Raw genomic sequence first — 22,315 nt, forward strand, 5'->3', positions numbered from 1 at the left:
TGGGTTGGTCACTCACACACTAGTCAGACTTTTGTGGATTTATTGGATGATTGTTTTCTGCAGCAGCATGTTCGAGAGGCAACTAGAGAAAGTAACACTCTTGATCTGGTTATCAGCAGTGATCATTCGTGTATTAAGAATTTGCAGATAAAGGAACCACTAGGTGGCAGTGATCACAGTGTGCTGAAGTGGGATTTACTCAAAGAGGTAACTACCGTCAGGGGTAAAGGAAAGGGTTTTTGCTTCCGTAAAGGGGAGTACAGTGGTCTCAGACAGTTTTTAAATTCTGTACAGTGGGATCAACTGACGATGTTACAAACAGTAAATTCTAAGTGGGAAGCATTCAAATAATTAATCGTGGAAGCTACTAGACTTTATATACCGATTAAGAAATATCGTTCAAGGTTTAGGCCTAAATGGTTATCAAATGAACTAATGAGACTCGTGACAGAGAAGAAAAATGCATGGGATGCATATAAATTATCAGGTGACGCAGAAGCCTGTGGCAGATATAAGCTAGTCTGTAATCAGGTCACAAAGGAGGTTCGGCAGGCGAGGGCGGATTACGAGAAATCTTTGGCAAAAGATGCTAAGAAAAACAGCAAGGATTTCTTTACTTATATAAACTCTAAAAGGAAGGGGATGAATATGATTGGTCCACTTGACATCGATGGTTCAACTGTTGATGATCCTGCTCAGATAGCAAACAAACTGAATGAGTATTTTGCATCTACATTCAGATGTGAGGAATTATTAAGGTTTGATAATGTCGGAAGGTTGCCAAATTGTAGCAGGGTGCTTAATGATTTTGTAATAACTGAGAGCAAAGTGGAGGAGAAATTGTTGAAGTTAAACATAAGAAAGGCACCTGGGGTGGATGGGATCTATCCAGTTATTTTAAAGGAGGCGGCAAAGCAACTAAGCAAACCCTTAGCCATAATTATGAGAGCATCCTTGGACTCAGGGGAGGTTCCCACGGACTGGAGATGTGCAAATGTGTCCCCAATTCACAAAGGTGGATCGAAGGGTGACACGAGTAATTACAGACCAGTTAGTTTAACTTCTGTTCCGGGTAAAATAATGGAATCACTGGTTAAAGATGCATTGCAGGATCATCTAGACAAGACTGCAGCAATAATTCAAACACAGCATGGGTTTGTTAAGGGAAAGTCTTGTCTGACAAATTTGATTGGTTATTATGATGTGGTCACAAAGGAACTGGATGCAAAAAATAATTTTTGATATCATATACTTGGATTTCAGGAAAGCTTTTGACACTGTTGCGCATGGAAGACTACTGTACAAATTGGAGCAGAATGGTATTAAGGGTAAGTTGCTACAATGGATAAAGTGATGGTTAAGTGGGAGAAGACAGAGGGTGGTAATCAATGGGTGCTGCTCTTCGTGGACTAACGTTATTAGTGGAGTCCCACAGGGTTCGGTGTTGGGTCCACTGTTGTTTTGTGTATTTATCAATGATATTGATGAAGGTATATCAGGCTTAATGTCGAAGTTTGCAGATGACACAAAGGTTGGCAGGGTTGTTAATGACAGTAATGGCAGTGTGCTACTGCAACAGGATCTAGATAATTTGGGCAGATGGGCTAAGAAGTGGCAACTGAAGTTCAACCTTGACAAATGCAAAGTACTGCATATGGGTAGAAGTAACCCCAGAGAAACGTACCAACTGTGTGTTACTACACTTAAGGTGGTAGAAAATGAAAAAGACCTGGGAGTAATTGTGCAGTCAGATATGAAGTTTTCTGAGCAGTGCAGACAGGCTGCTAGGGCGGGTCATGGGGTTTTGTCAATGATATAGGAATTTTGCTAGCAGGGAAAAGGAGGTGATTGTCCCTCTGTATAAGGCAATGGTCAGGCCACGCCTTGAGTACTGCGTACAGGTCTGGAGGCCTCATTTTAGGAAGGATGTAGATTTGCTTGAGCGTGTACAGAGAAGAGCAACACGATTGATGAGGGGAATGAAGGGATTCTCTTACCAAGAGAGGCTTAAGTTCTCAAATTGCAGTGGCTGGAGACTAGGCACCTGCGCGGTGATCTGATTGAGGTCTATAAGGCCTTGAATGGGTTGAGCACGCTGAATTCTGATGGGATCCTTCCACTTGTTCAGATTACCAACCTACGGGGACATAAGTTCAAATTAAGAAAAGACAGATGTAGAATAGATGTGCGGAAATTTGCCTTTAGCCAGCGGGTGGTTAATTGCTGGAACAAACTTCCATCTGTCGTTGTGGAAGTTGATAGGTTAAATAAATTTAAGGAGGAACTGGACAGGCATTTGGAGGGAATGGTGTGTTTTTTTTTTTTTTTTTTTTGGCTGATGCTGCATAAGCTCCTACACTTGCTTTCTTGCATCATGTGCCACTACTACTACTACTACATACAGCATGTACGAACTATTTGTTTGAAGAAAATGAATATCAATAGAGTGCTTTCTGCGATGTTATGTGGTGCTGACCGACACCTCCTTCTTCACCTGTATAAAACTATAATCCGATCCAGACTAGACTATGGTGCACCCGTATATGACTCAGCTAGAAAATCAGCATTACAGTCCCTAAATACCATTCAACACAATGCACTTAAATAGCTCTAGGTGCCTTCCAAACGTTGGCAGTCCAGAGTCTTTATATTGATGCACATGAACCTCCATTATTATTTCAGAGACAGATGCTGCTACTTATATATGCAGCCAAACTTCAGAGTATGCCCTCACATCCCATCTTGCGTTACATGTTTACTCTGTCTTTCTAAAATTTCTACAGAAATAAATCTGCTGGAATCAGACTGAAGGATGTTGCACAGAATTGGAGTGTCTCACTAGACAATATCCACCGGAGAAATGGAGCCTCCATGGTCCACTTTCAAACCTTTATGTGATGAATTTTTTCGGAAGTGGGGAAAACAGGCATTGGACAATTGAAATATACAGCAGCTACATTCAACCCATGCATCATCAAACACACACTGTCTGCAAATATATATATACTGATGGATCCAAATCTGATACAGATGTAGGTACTGCAGTAGTTCTTCCCACTTGTGCTATCTCTGAAAAACGTTTCCCAAGTTGCAGTATTTACACCGCTGAACTCTTGCAATAAAAATGGCTATTGGACACGTCAACAACTGGTCTAATGAACAAATAATAATCTATACCAATTCCTTGAATGCAGTAACTTCTTTACAATAAATGTCCGAACTCTCATCCTATTTTGAAAGAAAGCAGAGCACAGTTAATTAATCTCACAGAAGTAAGGTTCTGCTGGATTCCTGAGCATGCTGGAATCCAATGAAATGAGAAAGCAGATCAAGCAGCAAAAAATTCAGTCAACCCCATGTCTTCATTTTCCTCGATTCCTTATATGGACTGCAAACTCATCATAAAACAGTTATGTATTGACCAATGGGCATCAGTATGGCAGCAACAAACTCATAATAAACTCTTCCAAATAAAGAAAAAGCCACAATACTGGAAATCTAGTTCACGATTAAGCAGACGAGAAGAGGTTGTCCTTGCAAGGACATGCATTGGGCATTCCCATCTCACCCACCTCCACTTTTTGACAAGTTGATGAACCTCCTCACTGCCATCATTGTCCCGCCCTACTAACAGTGAAACATATCTTCCTCGAATGTCCCCAAAATCAGGCTGCTCGTTTGACAAATTTTAAATCAGCTAAAGCTGATTTAAAATTTGGGTTAAAACCCAAAACAATTCATTAGAGATGATCTATATCAGTGATGACGCAAATCTGTCCGACTTATTTAATTTTTTTAAAAGAAACTCATTTATATGAACCTATCTGACACAAAAAAAAAAAAAAAAATTCAATTGCAGAATTACTGTGACAGGCACAATTTGGCCTTAGTTGCCCTTGTGCCAATAAACTTCCATTAAAACCAACCAACCAACCTAGTTGGAACAAAAAGCCCAGTTGCTTCCAAAATTACTTCCTTAAATGTTTGATTTTCATTTAGAATTTGCTGTTGGTAACATCATCAGTTGGTCCCACTGTATAGATTCTGTTGCAATAGCATACTGTCAATCCTGTCATTAATCACCCTTCCAACCTTTGTATCATCTGGAAACTTGAAGTTAAGCATGATATGCCTTCATAAATATCATTGATAAATATAAGCAACAATGGGCCCGACATCGAACCCTGGAGGATTCCACTAATGACATTAGGCCAAGAAGAGCAGTGCCGATTGATAACCACTCTGTTGTCTTCTTTCACTTAACAGTCCCTTTATCCATAGCAGTAACTTGCCCTTAATGCTACATTGCTCAGTTTGTACACAGTCTTTTATGTGCAACAGTATCAAAAGACATCCTGAAATCCAAATATATGATGTCAAAATTATTTTTTGCATCCAGTTACAATCTGATAGGTTAGACAAGACTGTCCCTTGACAGATTCAGAATGATGTACAATGGTACATGGTTAGGAATGAAGTGCATGAGGAACCTTGAAATATAAAAAAATGTCAAGAGTGATTTATCTCGTCATATTCAGCATTTAACAATTCCTCATAGCCTAACAGTTGGGGGATGGGGGGGAGGAACTAAGTTTAGGTCTTCTCTCATTGGGAGGCACTTTGGAACTACTCTTGACAGTCAAGTCTCTAACAGTATCTTATTGAAGCATTCATAATCATTTAATATATAGCAAATTCACAAACAGGTAAACTAATGTTTGAAAGCATACCCTACTGGTAAACAATCATATGTTCTATTTTTTAATATGAAATGCACGCTTCTTTATACATCATTATTAGTAGTTAACATACTTCATACAGTTCTAATTTCTAGTTTAACCCCTTAATGGATTATCCCGAGATATCTCATTTTTAGTTTTAAATGTTATTTGGAACTACACGAAATATCTCGGGATACAATAATACCCGAAGCAAAAATTAATACCTTCAAATTTACGATTGAAATGTATTTTCTCAGACATTTATCTGGCTAATTTTGCATTAGCCAGATAAATCCCGAGATTTTCTTACGTCTGGCAGCAGACAACTGGCTTTCATTTTACTTATATTTACTTATTATGCAGCAATGTCAGAAGAGTAGCTTGCGCTCCTGTGTGCCACCAGTAACCAAAATAAAATTTGTCGTCCTAAATGCTGAATACTGATAAGCATTAACCAGTTAGAAAACAATATCAAATAATATTTCGGCACCCTCTTGAACTCAAGCCCGTAAGCGACACTTACTTCGCCTATCCACTTGCGGCGGCCATGTGTCAGAATGTAGTTAGTTCACAATTATTGCTTGTGGCAGTAGGTTACTGCTTGTGCGCTCCACTTGATTTTTTAAATTTATTTATGTAATGAGTAGTGACGGGTTTTTCTGTTCCTTCCTTTCTTTAGCTCAAGCACTAATTTATTTTAAAAAAATCTGTATAATATGCACACTTTTTTTGTCATACACAAGATAACTCAGGACAGCCCAAATGGGTTAATTACTCCCATGTATTTTTGAAAATCAAAAGATGGCAGGTACACCTTTAATACCATCAGGAATTGATAATTTTGGTAAATTTTTTTTTTACTCAACAAACACCCTAGTTCGATTGCATTTGTCCACAGTTCAAAATATATTTCTGGTTTCTCTCAATTGAATCACCCATTAGGACTACCTCCTGCAAAACCTGAGCATTCTATTCTGCACTGGGATATTTGATTTTGCTCTCTAGTCTGATAGTTCAGTCTCTCAAGTCCCCAATTTGATTTTTCTCTTGGCCATCAATTCATTTTGTTAGAGACTAAGTCTTGCCTAACAGTACACATAGTTTTAATTTAAATATGGCATACTTGCTTCATCTTGCATATGGAAAATAATCTCCATCAGTTAGAGCAGGTTCTATATGTGTATGACAGCAAGTACAAGAAAAAGGCCACAGCTCACAGAAGAATCATGTCACAAAATCCTATCAATTATGACATCCTGTAACATGTTATCCTTACCTTTTTGATTGAAGCCATAAATATCTTTAAATAAATAATTAAGTAATAAAAATATTCAATAACAGAGCACTGATAAGTTCTCTTTAGAAAGGTCTCGCTTTGAATTTCAAATTATAGTAAACCCCCACTATTTGCAGGAGTTACATTCCTGAGAAATTCCGCGAATACTGAGTTATGGCTTCCATAGTAATAAAGGGGTTCCGTTCCAAAGTATGAAATATATAAGAAAAACTAGTCTAAAATTTTGTCTATGTATGTATTATATATACCTTCATAATATGACTATGTACATAGACAGTACATAGTGAAATGCAAGCATATGGCATCGAAATGAAAATAAGAAACAATTTAATATTAAATGTAATATTTATTAGAAATTTCAAACAAATCTTTCAAACCAGCATTTTTGCTAGCTAAAAAACTTATCCCGCCAGTGCTATCACCAGTTTCGCTAAAGTGTTGATAAAGGAGTTTTGCCTTTTCACGAATGATGAGTGAACTTAACGGAATTTTATTTTGAGTTCGGTCTTCTATCCACATTTTTGAAGCAATTAGCACGTTTTCACAGACACTACGGCAGATTTTTTGATTGATCATACCGTTGACTCATTGATTTTATAATGTTTTGCCACTGAGGAAACACTTTCACCATTAGAAATTTTGTTTAATAACTCAGTTTTATTCGCTAATGTCATCCCTTCTTTGATCTTTTCACATTTCCCTTGTTATTCTTAGCCATATTTTTGTACGGGTTAGAAAGAACTTGTCCACAATAAAGTCACTTTCTTCTGTTAACACACTCGAAAAAAGTCTATTTTACACTGCAAAACGGTAGTTTTATCACTTTTGTAAGCATATCAATTTATAAATTGATAAATTCATTCAATTAATAAGCATATAAATTAAAAGTAAACGACGAAACCTTCCATGACAAGCGCATAACACATACTGAACAAGAATTAGCGAGAAACATCCACACTCGCGATTTTGTCACCCCTCTCCCCCCACCCGCTGAGCGCTGTTTTGACCAAGAAAGATAATTTTAGCCATGCCTATGTTTTTTATGGCGGAAAATGTTCACAGTGCTTTAAAATTCACATTGTTTTAGATTTCATTTTATATTAAATCAGCGACTGCGAATAGCGGGGGTTTACTGTACTATAATATTACAATATTATGAATAAAACTGAAATTTAGTTCTATTAATTTAATGGCTGGACTGATGCAGGATGAATAGAAATTTCTGAAAAAAGAAACTCAATTTCCATAGTTGAGCTGTATGTGGTAGCTGAATATTATCTACATCAGCATTAGACTTAAGTGGCAGATTTAGCTATTGTCACTGGAATAATGTTCATAACAAACCTCAGTGATAGATTCAAGATGCCTGAAGAGTAACCTTGGTGTGAATAATAAACATTCTTTTCCACACCATGAAATTAATTTAGAATCAGAAACTATGCCACATGTTGGAATTTTAATAAAATGTTATATGAAACTATTTTAAAATGGGGGACATTTATCTTCTACTAAGAACACAAACTTACAATGTAATTATGTATTAGAATTTGATATATGACCCTACTTTTTTTCTTTTCACTAATTAAATATTGGCTTTAAAGGAAATACTTCAGTTATGTTGAATTTTTAACTGCATGCACAGGTCAGATAGGGCAAAAAAGCTGAATAAAACTGTGGAGGGGATGAAATGATTCTACATATCTATTCTGATGATTCACTTTTTATTGATTTATTTATTTATATATGTTTTTTTTTTTTTGCTGTGTGAGCATGTATTCTTCCATGAACTTCAGATGCCATCATTATTGGCAAACCCCAGAGAAAACTTGGATAACCTGACAGAAGAAAACTTTCTCTTTTTGTTTTTTTTTTTTTTTGTTATTACAGATTAATATATGTTACCAAGAAGAATTATTTTATTTTAGTTCCAGATCAGGAAGAAGCACCAAATGATATTATAGCTTCAGGACAGCCCTCTCTTAATATACCTCACACTGATGGAGAGTCTGGAAATGTAGAGGTAAACAGTCAGTTTTATTTATAGATGACATTTAATTTATAATTAACTGTGAATCAGCATAAATACACATTTTGGCTCCAAAATTTTTCCTCTTTAGTGGTATCCAAAAAAATTGCTCTCAAAACATTTTTTGTTTCTATTTTTGTTAATACACATGATACATTCTTCCCAAATTCTTTCAAATAGTTTATTCAAGGGATTTGACTGTGGAAACATCTTATCCTAAATAGTGTGTGTGTGTGTGTGTGTCATTATGTTATTGCTCATGGAACAATAACATAATGGGATCTCCTCCATGTTTCCAAGGAGAAGATATGTCGCAAACTAGATTGCGAAGCAACAGTCAGGAAGCATATATCAGTATGAAGTGATGTAAATATTTTACCCACTGGGACTCTTAATTTTAACATGTGACAAATCCCAGAGTTCCAAGGCTTTAATGATACAAGCATTCAAAAGCAATAAATTACTGATCTTATATTGTGTATATATGCTTTTGTTCTATTTGAATATCTGAGTGTATATATCTATACATGCTTGCAATACATTCTAACTCCTCAGTAAATAAAATTACTTTATTGATTTATAGGAAGGAAAACCACATTCTTGTATTTCCTTTTTGTTTATTAGCCTACTAACTTCACCAGCTGTTTGGTCACTAGGTGGCACCGCTCCTGCCTCCCCTTAGCAGAGCTAGAAACCTGAAAGGAAAAAAGTAATCTTTTTAGGGCAGAAAAAAGCAACAATGGATTTGACAAACCACGTTTTACTTGGATCTACAGACCAAACTGAATGGCATCAGCAGTAAGGTGATTTTAATCCATCTATTGCCAAGAGACAAAAAAGATGCGAACCAAACGCTCTCATCACTCTTCCTGATTTTCTACTGTTTGATGGATTAATCTGTTAGTAAACTTTCTGCATTTCTAATGCAGAGATGTCTAAAAAATACAGCTGATCCACCAAAAATGGCCTGCCATTTGAAATCAGGTGACCTACTATAGAATGACAAATTACTGACAGTCAATGCTACTTCTAGAAACTAGAGCGTTTGGTCAGATTCCTATTAAATTCACTCCACGTGACTTTAAATACAGCAAAAGGGGTCAATGCAAAATGGTACCTCCTAAAACTAGCTTTGAGGAAGAAAATGTACAAAAATCACAAAACCAAAATGTCATACGAGCCAAAAGAATCTTTATTAAAAAAGATGGAAAACTGACTTCGACCTGCACTATAATACTTACTTTTACCACCGACTCTTAACATCAGTGAAGCCAGGAAAAGCTATACATCCCCCAATCCTATAAGACGCTTCAAGTGTCAAATCTATTCTCAAACAGTACGTAGAGGGTTAGCTGTTTGTTTCACTTGTGGCTCAGAAGAACATTCTAACAAATGCAATATATTCTAATAATGAATGCAATAGCCACAATTCACAAACTACAAATAAGGCACCATGCTTTTTCTAGACAGCAGTATATGGAAAAGAGAGAAGCAAATTCAGAAATATAAAACTGAACATAAGATTACATACTAAGAACCTAAAAAGCAGATACATTTACCCTCAACAATGAACACATATACAGCAACAGCAGTACAGAGATCAAAAGCAACTGAAATGCAAAGTGGCATATCATTCCCTCGCAACATTTCAACAGCAGACTGGGCAGCCACTGCCACTCCTCTCATAAACAAAACCAAAAGTTTACCGAGAAAATAACATACCCATCATTATTTCACCAGATGCTGAAAACTCAACACCAACAAGCAATTCAAAGTCCACCAAACCTGTAGACAGAAAACTACTGACTATTGATGAAAAAGAGTAAGAAGTTGAAACAATGCTGGAACTTCGTGCAACAGATGATACAGACACTGGTGGTTGACAAACTTTTGCTAAAAAATAAAAATTCAAAACAGATTGTAACAGTCAACACTTTGTAAATCGTCTGAATCACAACTAAGACCAAATAAATAAATAATTAAATAACAGAAGTATTCAAAAAAAAAAAGAGCAGTGATAAATTCTCTTTAAAAAGATCTCACTTACAATTACTATAATAGTACAATATTCTGAATAATTATGGAGTCTATGAATGCGATTATTTTGCATGAAGCATGGGACTATGTAAGATTCACTAATGAACGGGTCAGTGCCTTTGCACCATGTTTTGCTCGTAGTGAACTGTCCAAGCCGATAATTGGCATTGTTTTAATTGTATCTCATATCGTGAATACCTTCACAACAAGTGGCCAGGGTATTGCACTGCTTTGAATAAGTAATGCTTCACCAATGGAGAAGGCCTAATGTTACTTATTCTGGGTGGATAGCTCCACCCATATGGTACTGTTTCAAAGCTGATTGGTTTCTCATCAGTGAGTGGACAGGTACCCTGGTGTTGCAATAGTGACAACCCAGTTGTGAAGTATAGTAGTGGTAGTAGTAGTAGTAGTAGTGGCATGTGATGCAAGAAAGCAAATGTATGAGCTTATGCAGCATCAGCCAAAAAAAAAAAAAAAAAAAATCACACCATTCCCTCCAAATGCCTGTCCAGTTCCTCCTTAAATTTATTCCACCTTTCAACTTCCACAACGACAGATAGAAGTTTGTTCCAGCAATTAACCACCCGCTGGCTAAAGGCAAATTTCCGCACATCTATTCTACATCTGTCCTTTCTTAATTTGAATTTATGCCCCCTTAGGTTCGTAATCTGAACAAGTGGAAGGATCCCATCAGAATTCAGCGTGCTGAACCCATTCAAGGCCTTATACACCTCAATCAGATCACCGCACAGGTGCCTAGTCTCCAGCCACTGCAATTTGCAGAACTTAAGCCTCTCTTGATAAGAGGATCCCTTCATTCCCCTCACCAATCTTGTTGCCCTTCTCTGTAACACACTCAAGTAAATCTACATCCTTCCTAAAATGAGGCCTCCAGACCTGTACGCAGTACTCAAGGCGTGGCCTGACCATTGCCTTATACAGAGGGATAATCACCTCCTTTTCCCTGCTAGCAAAATTCCTATATATCATTTACAAAACTCCATGACCTGCCCTGGCAGCCTGTCTGCATTGCTCAGAAAACTTCATATCTGCCTGCACAATTACTCCCAGGTCTTTTTCATTTTCTACCACCTTAAGTGTAGTACCACACAATTGGTACGTTTCTTTGGGGTTACTTCTACCCATATGCAGTACTTTGCATTTGTCAAGGTTAAACTTCAGTTGCCACTTCTTAGCCCATCTGCCCAAATTATCTAGATCCTGTTGCATTAGCACACTGCCATTACTGTCATTAACAACCCTGCCAACCTTTGTATCATCTGCAAACTTCGACATTAAGCCTGATATACCTTCATCAATATTATTGATAAATATACAAAACAACAGTGGACCCAACACCGAACCCTGTGGGACTCCACTAATAACATTAGTCCAAGAAGAGCAACACCCATTGATTACCACCCTCTGTCTTCTCGCACTTAACCATCCTTTTATCCATTGTAGCAACTTACCCTTAATACCATTCTGCTCCAATTTGTACAATAGTCTTCCATGCGCAACAGTGTCAAAAGCTTTCCTGAAATCCAAATATATGATATCAAAATTATTTTTTGCATCCAGTTCCTTTGTAACCACATCATAATATCCTATCAAATTTGTCAGACAAGACTTTCCCTTAACAAACCCATGCTGTGTCTGAATTATTGCTGCAGTCTTGTCTAGATGATCCTGCAATGCATCTTTAACCAGCGACTCCATTATTTTACCCGGAACAGAAGTTAAACTAACTGGTCTGTAATTACTCGTGTCACCCTTCGATCCCCCTTTGTGAATTGGGGATACATTTGCACACCTCCAGTCCGTGGGAACCTCCCCTGAGTCCAAGGATGCTCTCATAATTATGGCTAAGGGTTTGCTTAGTTGCTTTGCCACCTCCTTTAATATAACTGGATAGATCCCATCCACCCCAGGTGCTTTTCTTACGTTTAACTTCAACAGTTTCTCTTCCACTTTGCTCTCAGTTATTACAAAATCATTAAGTATCCTGCTACAATTTGATAACCTGCCATTTTCAGAATAATTTCTTAATAATTCCTCACGTGTGAATGTAGATGCAAAATACTCATTCAGTTTGTTTGCTATCTGAGCAGGATCATCAACAGTCGAACCATCGATGTCAAGTGGACCAATCAGATTCATCCCCTTCCTTTTAGAGTTTATATAAGTAAAGAAATCCTTGCTGTTTTTCTTAGCATCTTTTGCCAAGGATTTCTCGTAATCTGCCTTCACCTGCCGAACCTCCTTTGTGACCTGATTACAGATTAACTTATATCTGCCATAGGCTTCTGAGTCGCTTGATAATTTATATGCATCCCATGCATTTTTCTTCTCTGTTACGAGTCTCATTAGTTCATTTGACAACCAATTAGGCCTAAACCTTGAACAATATTTCTTAATTAGGTATAAGTCCACAATATGAGAGATCTGGGTGGTGGTATCTGCCGAGAATAAGTAACATTAGTCTTCTCCACTGGTGAAGCATTACTAATTCAAAGCATGCAATACCTCAGCCACTTGTGAAGGTATTCACGATATGAGATACAATTAAAATGATGCCAATTATTGACTTGGACCGTTCACTACGAACAAAACATGCAAAGGCACTGACCCGTTCAATAGTGAATCTTACATAGTCCCATGTTTCGTGCAAAATAATCGCTATATTATACTATTACACACCATCAGATAACTCTCATACGTTAAACCTAAAACCAGATATATATCTTATACCTGATGTGTAATTGTATCAGTAAGGAACTACTCAATATACTGAAAATAAACAATTGCTGACAGCAATGCACATAGAGGAGTGACATCCAGTCAGCTCTCAAATACCCAATTAGACCATCCCTTTAAGACTTTCTGGACTTTCTTTTAAACTAACTGGTCTGTAATTACTCGTGTCACCCTTCGATCCCCCTTTGTGAATTGGGGATACATTTGCACATCTCCAGTAATTTGCACATCTCCTTTTGCACATCTCCTTTAAGAACAGACCTAGAAACTGTAGTTATATTCATTACAGCAAGTTCCTGAATTGCAGTAGCCTCCATATTATACACCTCCAAACAAAAGCACAAGTTATAAAGAACCCATATGTTTACCCATAAATTAAACTATGCACGTACTGTGAAGGCATCGTTTTTAATTGTATCTCATATTGTGGCTACCTTTACGAGATACCAGATATTGCACTACTTCAAATAAGTAACGCTTCTGTAGTTAGAGAAGGCTACTGTTATTTATTCTCAGTGGATACCCCCCCCCTCCCCAGACAGTCACCGATGGAATGTTTGCATTATCAGGGTACCAGCCCACCTACCGATGATAGGTCAATAGCTTTGAAATGGTGACCGTCTGGGTGGTGGTATCCACTGAGAATAAATAACAGTAGTCTTCTCTACTAGAGAAGTGTTACTTATTCGAAGTAGTGCAATACCTGGTATCTGGTTGTGAAGGTAGCCACAATATTGAGATACAATTAAAAACGATGCCTTCACATAGTTTAATTTATGGGTAAACTATGTTGTATCTACACTGATATTATATAGAAAGGCTTATAGACAGAAACAGCTTCATCTTTTTGTGGCTAGAACATGTAGATTAAGTAACTGGCCAGAGAAATAAATGTCTTGAGGTGCCTCCGTAGCCAGGTGAGCAGGAGCAGCAGTGTGTAGCACACGCTTCTTGATTAGACCAGAGTTCGAGCCCGTGACCACCAAATACGGAGGATACGGAAAGGTCAGGCAATGACCACCGCATAGCCCCAGAGCAATATGGCCTTAGTTGCTAATGCTCCTAAAAACCAAATAACAAACAAACAAAATGTTTTGAAAGTTGATATACTTCTTTAGTGGTTTTTCATTTAATTTTATTTTATTTTACAAATTATCACTCTTTTAATGCATTAGATGCAAAAGAGACAAATTAGTTTCAGCAAGTGACCTTTCACTTGCTGTGCAGTGATAATATTCTTTCAAAATCAGTGCAACATAATAGACACACATTACGTTATAATTTCTTCCTTTATCATTGTTCATATCTATATTTTATATACATTGGTTTTATTGTTTCAAGATAAACAAATGACTAAAAGCAGTATATACGTAAAAAAAGCATACGAACTACACGTTAGTTATTCTTGTCGTGGCACATACAGTTGACCTGACTGATTTCGAGGAGGGTGTTATTGTCGGATATCACATTGTTAATTTTTATCACATTCTTAAGATATCACATTGTTAAGAGTCAACCATCAGCAATCCAATCTTGAAACTGAAATGTGATGTACTACCACCACCACTGTCATGCTTATCTTCAGTCAGCATGATCGTACCACCACCACTGTTATGCTTACTCTTGGTCAGCATAATGGTACCACTACTGTCATGCTGACCACGGTACACAGAATATTAATATAACAGTGCTGTCAGACAACCCTGAAACATGTCAACCAATCAAGTTCTGTATGAACACACTACATGTGGAACTCCACAGTCTTGGGAGAGCAGTGGTTTTTTTTTTTTTTTTTTTTTGGTAGTTGTTGGCGCATCAGCTTCTGTGGCCATAATGCACCTCCCAAGGTTTTTGCAGTACTTTGATCCAAGCCCGAGGCGGGATTCGAGCCTGCAACCTTTGGGTTGCCAGGCAGGAACTTTACCCACCCGGCTAGCCCGGTCGGCACAGTGGTGTATAAGCCAGGCATCATCGGTAGCAATGTCTAGCCTTGTGCAAAAATAACTGTAATTGGTCCATAGAGCAATGGAAATTGGAATGGAACACACATGCACACACTGAGTTGTCTTTGCATTAGCAATTCCTTCCTTTTCTATAGGAATGGACTAGTCTGTTTTACTGGTGAAGGCTCAGAGTCAGGAATGACTGATATAAGATTGTAGTTCACACATATGGCAATCAATTTTTTTGAGTGTCTGCAAGAAAGAATAGGTCAGAATTGAGATCTTTCCGACTTGGAATGTGGGCTGATTGTTGGGGGCAACGCCTGCAGGTGCCAGTATCTCAACAGCAAGCAACATGGTTAAGTACTCCCAATATGCAGTTTCACGAGTCTACCGTGACTTCCTCAACTACAGTTGAACAACCAGCCAAAGGTCGCACATGAGGCAGCGACGTAATAGTTGATGTCCATGGTGAGCATCACATGTCGCATATTGTAACACAGCAGCAATGCAGCACAGTGGCCCAGTATAACCCAGTATAGGAAAAGCAAGACCAATATCCACATGGACTATAGGTGTCATGCAGCACTGGGAGTTCCCCCAATTCTGCGTCGTGACTTTGCGACCTAATACAAACTCTGTAATGGTCAGATTGTGTTGTATGGTTTGTGTAGTAGCATTGAGTTATGTTGTTCATCTGGCCACTTAGCCTAAGGTCAATGGAATGCCAACAACCCCTACTTCCCATCCTGGGTGTGGGGAGCTAAGCCAGGAAGGTTACAAGGTCACAAACTCTCCACATGGACATTTTTTTTTTTTTTTTTTTTTTCCCACATAACCCATCCACATGGACCATGTGGCATCTCATATAGGCTGTGAAAGTCAATGGCTTTTTCAGTACCAACATTGGACCACCAATGTGAAATCTGCCTGCTGGTCTGATGAATCCTGTTTAAAAATTCTATCATGCTGATGGGGGTATCCACATATGGAGAAAGTAATGTGAAGCCATGATACCTGGCATCTTGGTGTTCAGCAGCCTGGAAGCTGTGGTGTTATGGTTTAAAGACCATTTTCATAGTATTCCCTGGGCCCTGTGATCACCATAATTCAACAGCTCAGTGGGAACACTTGTCTTCCTATTGTTGACCTACTACACTTTTCATGATGACAGTGTATCCAGACAACTCCAGCGTATATCAACAAGACAACATGCCTGCAGGACCATTCCTGACTCCTTGGTCACCTGCATGCAGCAAGTATTTGGTGCCCCTTTATATCATATTTTTAAAGGGAAAAAAAACTTTAGTGACAAATGGGCCTGGAGTACTGGGGTCCATAGTTTCAAATACAGATATATACAGTTATACCCAGATATTTATTAACAAATAAAGTACAAATAAAATAAAATATAAGTACAAAAACCAGTAGCTTTCGGAACACGTGTCCCTTTATCAACTGATAAGTTAATATAAAATTTGAATACACTACAAGCAAAGTGTGGCACTTAATCATGCGTCATTGTTGTAGCACGGACGTGTGCTGCCTTACGCCAGTGATCATCCATCAATAAAACGGTTGTCTCTAGGATGGGATGCAGACGCATGTCTTTCTGGCGATTTAATGCCTTAGGGTTGTTTATTATGTTTAGTGACTCTAGCCATAGGTGGTGGCGAAAGTGCCGTGCGTGGTCCACTATCTCAAAGTCGTGCTTGGGGTCAAGATCATGGTTGGTAGCCCAAAAATGTTCTGCGAGCACGGACTGGTCAGTTTCGGCAAGCCAGATTGCTCTGTGTTCCGTGAGGCGATCCTGGAGATGTCTCGATGTCTCACCTACGTAGCAACTGTTACAGGCCTTACAGGTGATACGGTACACTACATTGCTGCATAAGACAGGTGTGACAGGGGTCTTCACACTGGAGACAAGTGAACGTAGGTTCCTACCGGGTAATTGTACACATTTGCATAGGTTGAGGGCGGTACATCTGTACCGCCCTCAACCTATGCCTCTCTAGCAGCATCTTCACCTTTGAAGACTCACTCTACAAACAAGTACATGGCACTGCTATGGGTGCCCCTGTCAGTTCCGTAGTAGCTAACATCGCCATGGAAGATCTAGAGGAGCAGATACACCAGAACCCACCTACACCTATTACAACGTGGTGTAGATACGTCGACAATATTTTTACCATAATACCACGTGGTTCTGAAACGGTACTACTAGAACACCTCAACTCCCTATCCAATTTCATCAAGTTTACCGTAGAATCAGAGGTGAACGGTTCGCTCCCGTTTCTGGACGTACTAGTGCATCGCGTAGGCCCACGTCTAGAGACCTCAGTATACCGCAAACCCATGTGGTGCGGTCAATTCACCAACTACGGGTCCGGCCACGCTCCAAGCCATCTCAATAGCACTGCCCGCACCCTATTCTCCAGGGCCTGGAGCCATTCCAGCACCGACACAATTAGACGTAACGAGATCTCCCGTGTGAAGGCAGACCTAACCAGATGCGGTTATCCATCCCATGTACTAAACAGATGCTTGTTACAGGCAGAAGAACTTACATTCAACCCAAGACCTCCGAAGCAAGTTGGCATATCGTCCGCCTACATTCCGTACTATCCAGGAGTGTCAGGACGTATCTCGAAGATCCTTAGAAGTTACAACATCAAATGTGTACAATTACCCGGTAGGAACCTACGTTCACTTGTCTCCAGTGTGAAGACCCCTGTCACACCTGTCTTACGCAGCAATGTAGTGTACCGTATCACCTGTAAGGCCTGTAACAGTTGCTACGTAGGTGAGACATCGAGACGTCTCCAGGATTGCCTCACAGAACACGACAGAGCAATCCGGCTTGCCGAAACTGACCAGTCCGTGCTCGCAGAACATTTTTGGGCTACCAACCACGATCTTGACCCCAAGCGCGACTTTGAGATAGTGGACCACGCGTGACACTTTCGCCACCGCCTATGGCTAGAGTCACTAAACATAATAAACAACCCTAAGGCATTAAATCGCCAGAAAGGCATGCGTCTGTATCCCATCCTAGAGATAACCGTTTTATTGATGGATGATCACTGGCGTAAGGCAGCACACGTCCGTGCTACAACAATGACGCATGATTAACGTGCCACACTTTGCTTGTAGTGTATTCAAATTTTATATTAACTTATCAGTTGATAAAGGGACACGTGTTCCGAAAGCTACTGGTTTTTGTACTTATATTTTATTTTATTTGTACTTTATTTGTTAATAAATATCTGGGTATAACTGTATATATCTGTATTTGAAAAAAAACTTTGTATGATAAAGTAATATGAACACAATGGCACCAATTAAAATTAAATTTTTACTGAAACTGATAAACAAAACTACGTAATAATTCTATCCTGTGCATAAATTGTATCATGCATAAAGTGTCCTTCTGCCCGTCTGTTCCCTGTTCTATTTTAAAAATCGTTTGACTTAGAGAAATATGGTAAACTTCATTTCTACTTACTAGGAGGTCCCAGAAAAACTATTCTCATTTTTGACCCCAGAAGAAAATTGTTTCCAAAATAAACGTAAAATTCCATTTTTCAACTTGCAACATCAACATTATTTTGCAGAATTAAATTACTATTTGTTAACTAACTACAATGGGACATGCATCATTTTAAAGAAAATTCCATATAATCTATTTAAGATTATTATTTCAAAATAAAATAGAAAATTCAAAATAGAAAATTCCAAATAATCTATTTAAGATTATTAATATATTTAAAACCACTCTTACACCATGTGTAATTAATAATATAGTTTATTAAGATATTCTACTACTATAAATATTACAATTAAAATTATGAATATTACAATTACAACTGCCATAATTACAATTACCATTGAAAACAAACAATTCTAAGTTTCAATTATTGTTAACAATAAAAATCAGATATTAAATTAGCTCAATACAAAGAGATTAAATTCTTACCTGCCAACAGACTCCTCTTGGCGATGCAGGTAAGAATTTAACCTCTTTGTATTTAGCTGAATTAATATCTGGTTTTTAATCAACAAATGAACAAATTTTCAATTAGAAAAAATAAAATACCGACAACAGGGTAATCAAATTACAAATTTTCTCTCAAATTTTAACAAAATACAAAGAATAATAAAAAAAATAAATAAATAAATAAATCTACAGCAATGAGTAACATATATTAGTATCAAAACTGGACAATTTGATGATCGCCGACATCATGGATCATTCAAAATTTAAGAATGGTCCATCATGTAAAATAAACTAATGAAAAGTAGAATAATAAATTTACTTACTTAAATCTTCAGCCTTTCTATCACAAGTTAGAAAAAAAATGCAATTGTGCTGGTTGACACTGTTTTTCTTGCTCTGAGAAACTTGAAAATTTAGAATAATAGTACATGCTTGATAACAGCTGCAGAACTTTCTTTGCCAATAATGGAAATGAAAATCTCTGTGATTTGCTAAATTCTTTTGTTTAATTTCCCACTCTTGTTTCCTTCCCAAGTTATCCTTCAAGTAACTTTGCAATAAATTTTCTCCCCACAAGCAAAAACAGAACAGATATACATAAAAAGGTTATAAAATATATTATTCATGGCCAGTGAACAAGTCCAGGTCCTGTTGACCATAACCAATACACAAGGGTAGAATGTTGTCGTGAAGATGGCAGATTAAGATCAAAAACATAAATTTAATGAAACTTCATGCTTTGGAGTGACTGAAGTAAGCCTTTACTCTGCCTGGTCATTGTTTATTCCATTTTCTGAACACCATGGGTTAACGTTAATTACAGGAAGGGTTCCTCCCTTCAGTTTCAGAATGTGAAATGAGAGGATCAAAGGATTCTCGCATTATTAGATCAATTTAGATGCATCTCTGGTTAGCAAAGTAATAACTGATTCCTAGCCCTTGTGGTTTCGGGCAAGTGAGGTAGTGCAGCTGATTTTCATTTTTTTTTTTTTTTTTTTTTTTTTTACGGTATTTGCCGCCTGCATGTTGATCATGCATTTCCTGCTCTTCTAAGTAGCCCTGCATGCCTGGCAGGTTACTAACTGGTTTCAACAACATGACAATGAATTTTCTGTTCTCTCATGGCTGCCTGGCTCACTCGATCTCAGCCCAACTAAGCATGTTTGGGACCTACCGGAAAAGGACATTTGATGCAATGACCATCCACCTGACAATGTGCAGACATTGCTGGACATATTGTGCAACAAATGGATAGCACTACCACAGGACACCCTGCAACACCTTGGGCAATACATCACAAGGTGTATGGGCTGTATTTCTGGCAAAAAGGTAGCCCTACAAGGTATTAGGTAAGTGTTGCTAATGCAGAGCCAACTCCATGTATGTGTATATATACGAGATGGATTGTGTTTTTAAATTTCATTACTATATAATGGTATATTTTCATAGTGATAAGTATATAGATCTCTATTAAATTTTATAGCAATTTAAATTAAAGTATCAAATATATATTTACATTGTACTTGTTTATTTTATAGCAACAAAGGATTCCTCAGATGCCTTTGATGTTTGATCCTGCTGAATTTAGCACAAATAGAGCCACTTTGGATAATCAGAGGTCTATATCTGGCCTCCGAAATCGTAGAAGTTATCCTACATGAATCACATGACATTAAATTAGGAATGTTGAAATAACAGGAAAAAACAGAGATCAGGAGTGGAGATGATTAATTTTCCAGTGACCTCTTATAATCTGTGTATATTTATGTCTCCACTTGCCAGAAGCATACCTAGTACATATATAAAAATTGGAGAAATGGAAACTAGGAAAATTTTCTGGCCTCAAAGTATAGTTTATTATATTTTATTGGGTTGTGAATGTTAAATGTTTCTTCATAGTTCTAAATATTGAAATACGGATTCTGTAATAAAAGAAAGACAGTGCACCATCACTTTGGGCTCAAAATACGAAGTTCTATATCATCTGGTGCTTGGAATGGTGGTGATGGTTGCTGTTTGTTCACCCGAATATACATTCCTAAAATGTTTGTGCTACAGTAATGAACTGTATAAAAAAAAATAAATTCAATAGAATGAGACTTTAATTTTGATGAATTTCCCTGTGTTAAATATAAAAGTAACTGGGAGAAAAAATAAATAAAGGTTGGTTTTAAATGCTTTTCCATTCCTTTTAATGAAAATTACAAACTAATCACAGTTTTATGAAGGAACATCTTGCTGCATTGGTATCTATAAATGTCAATATAAACCTAACTCCACCTTAAACGGCTAACTTTAATACTATGTTTCAAAGGAAATGCTTCACAGTTTTTCTCAGATACCTATTCATCATGGTTAATTCCTTAGAATTTCAGTGAAAGGTGACTGGGACTGGTAAACCTATGTATGTATTGATCATGGTTACTCACCAGGCATTCCTCTCCTTATTCCATATCCATCTTGCCCCTATAAGTTATTACCTTGAATCAACAATTGTTTTTCACTTTAGTATAATCTTAATGTAACAAAATCTATAAACGAACAAAAGAGGTCATTAGTTTATTTCTGGAAAAGGCATCTGCTCACTCTGTGCAACACCAGTAGTTCAAAAATAGGGTGTATGCATGTACTTCTGTCCCCATTAATTTTAAACATTATTATTTTAAAAATTAATTTTATTTTTAAAATTCCTCTCCTTATTCCATATCCATCTTGCCCCTATAAGTTATTACCTTGAATCAACAATTGTTTTTCACTTTAGTATAATCTTAATGTAACAAAATCTATAAACGAACAAAAGAGGTCATTAGTTTATTTCTGGAAAAGGCATCTGCTCACTCTGTGCAACACCAGTAGTTCAAAAATAGGGTGTATGCATGTACTTCTGTCCCCATTAATTTTAAACATTATTATTTTAAAAATTAATTTTAAATCTGGTGATGCAATGTGCATAAATTCTAACCAGTAGCAAATTTAAAAATTGCATAATCTGTTTTGGACACATTGGCAGGAAGGCACAGCTATTGCCGAATGGGTGAAATCGATTATCTCATTAGTGTTATGGTGATCTTTGAGTTTTTCCTCTAGTTGACGAATGGCCTCCCAAATATAGTTCATGTGGCAATCTCTGTAAGGATTATTATAAATAACCACCACCTCTATTATTGGTCATATAGGTGTTTTTTTGAGTGGGGGGGTTATAATATGTGGTATTTCTGGGTAAAAAGTAATGTGACCAACTCCAGTGAAGCAGCTCTGTGTCTGTAATGATATGTGATCTGCCCTTGTTGGTGTGAGTTTGGGTCCAAAGTAACTCCCAGTAATATAGGATTTGTTCCTGATAGTAGCAGTGTTTCTTGAGATCAGCCTACCATACTGATTTCTTTATCTTGATACGAATAATTGGAGCAATGTGACCATGCGCTGCTCATTAGTGCCAGGATGATACTATGTTTTTGTGAGCCTGCATGAAATGATTTATAATTGGTATACTGCCCTGCACACATCAGTTTATGATATACTGATGTTAATAAT

General features: G+C 37.5%; 1 protein-coding gene across 2 annotated transcripts in view; it reads left to right on the forward strand.

Moving 5' to 3' along the window:
• The window catches only part of Sec16 (endoplasmic reticulum export factor secretory 16), a 592,575-nt gene extending 571,706 nt beyond the window's left edge, over positions 1–20,869 (forward strand). For both annotated transcript variants that reach the window (XM_090389538.1, XM_090389539.1), the window contains exons 33-34: positions 7,944–8,038; positions 20,320–20,869. In XM_090389538.1, the coding sequence (XP_090245664.1) occupies positions 7,944–8,038; positions 20,320–20,442 (218 nt within the window). In that variant the 3' untranslated portion in view covers positions 20,443–20,869. The remainder of the gene's footprint in view (positions 1–7,943; positions 8,039–20,319) is intronic.
• The last annotated feature ends 1,446 nt before the right edge of the window (positions 20,870–22,315 follow it).

This window comes from Mastigoproctus giganteus, chromosome 2 (assembly GCF_048544385.1).
Source record: "Mastigoproctus giganteus isolate SK-2022 chromosome 2, ASM4854438v1, whole genome shotgun sequence".
Taxonomy (NCBI): domain Eukaryota; kingdom Metazoa; phylum Arthropoda; class Arachnida; order Uropygi; family Thelyphonidae; genus Mastigoproctus; species Mastigoproctus giganteus.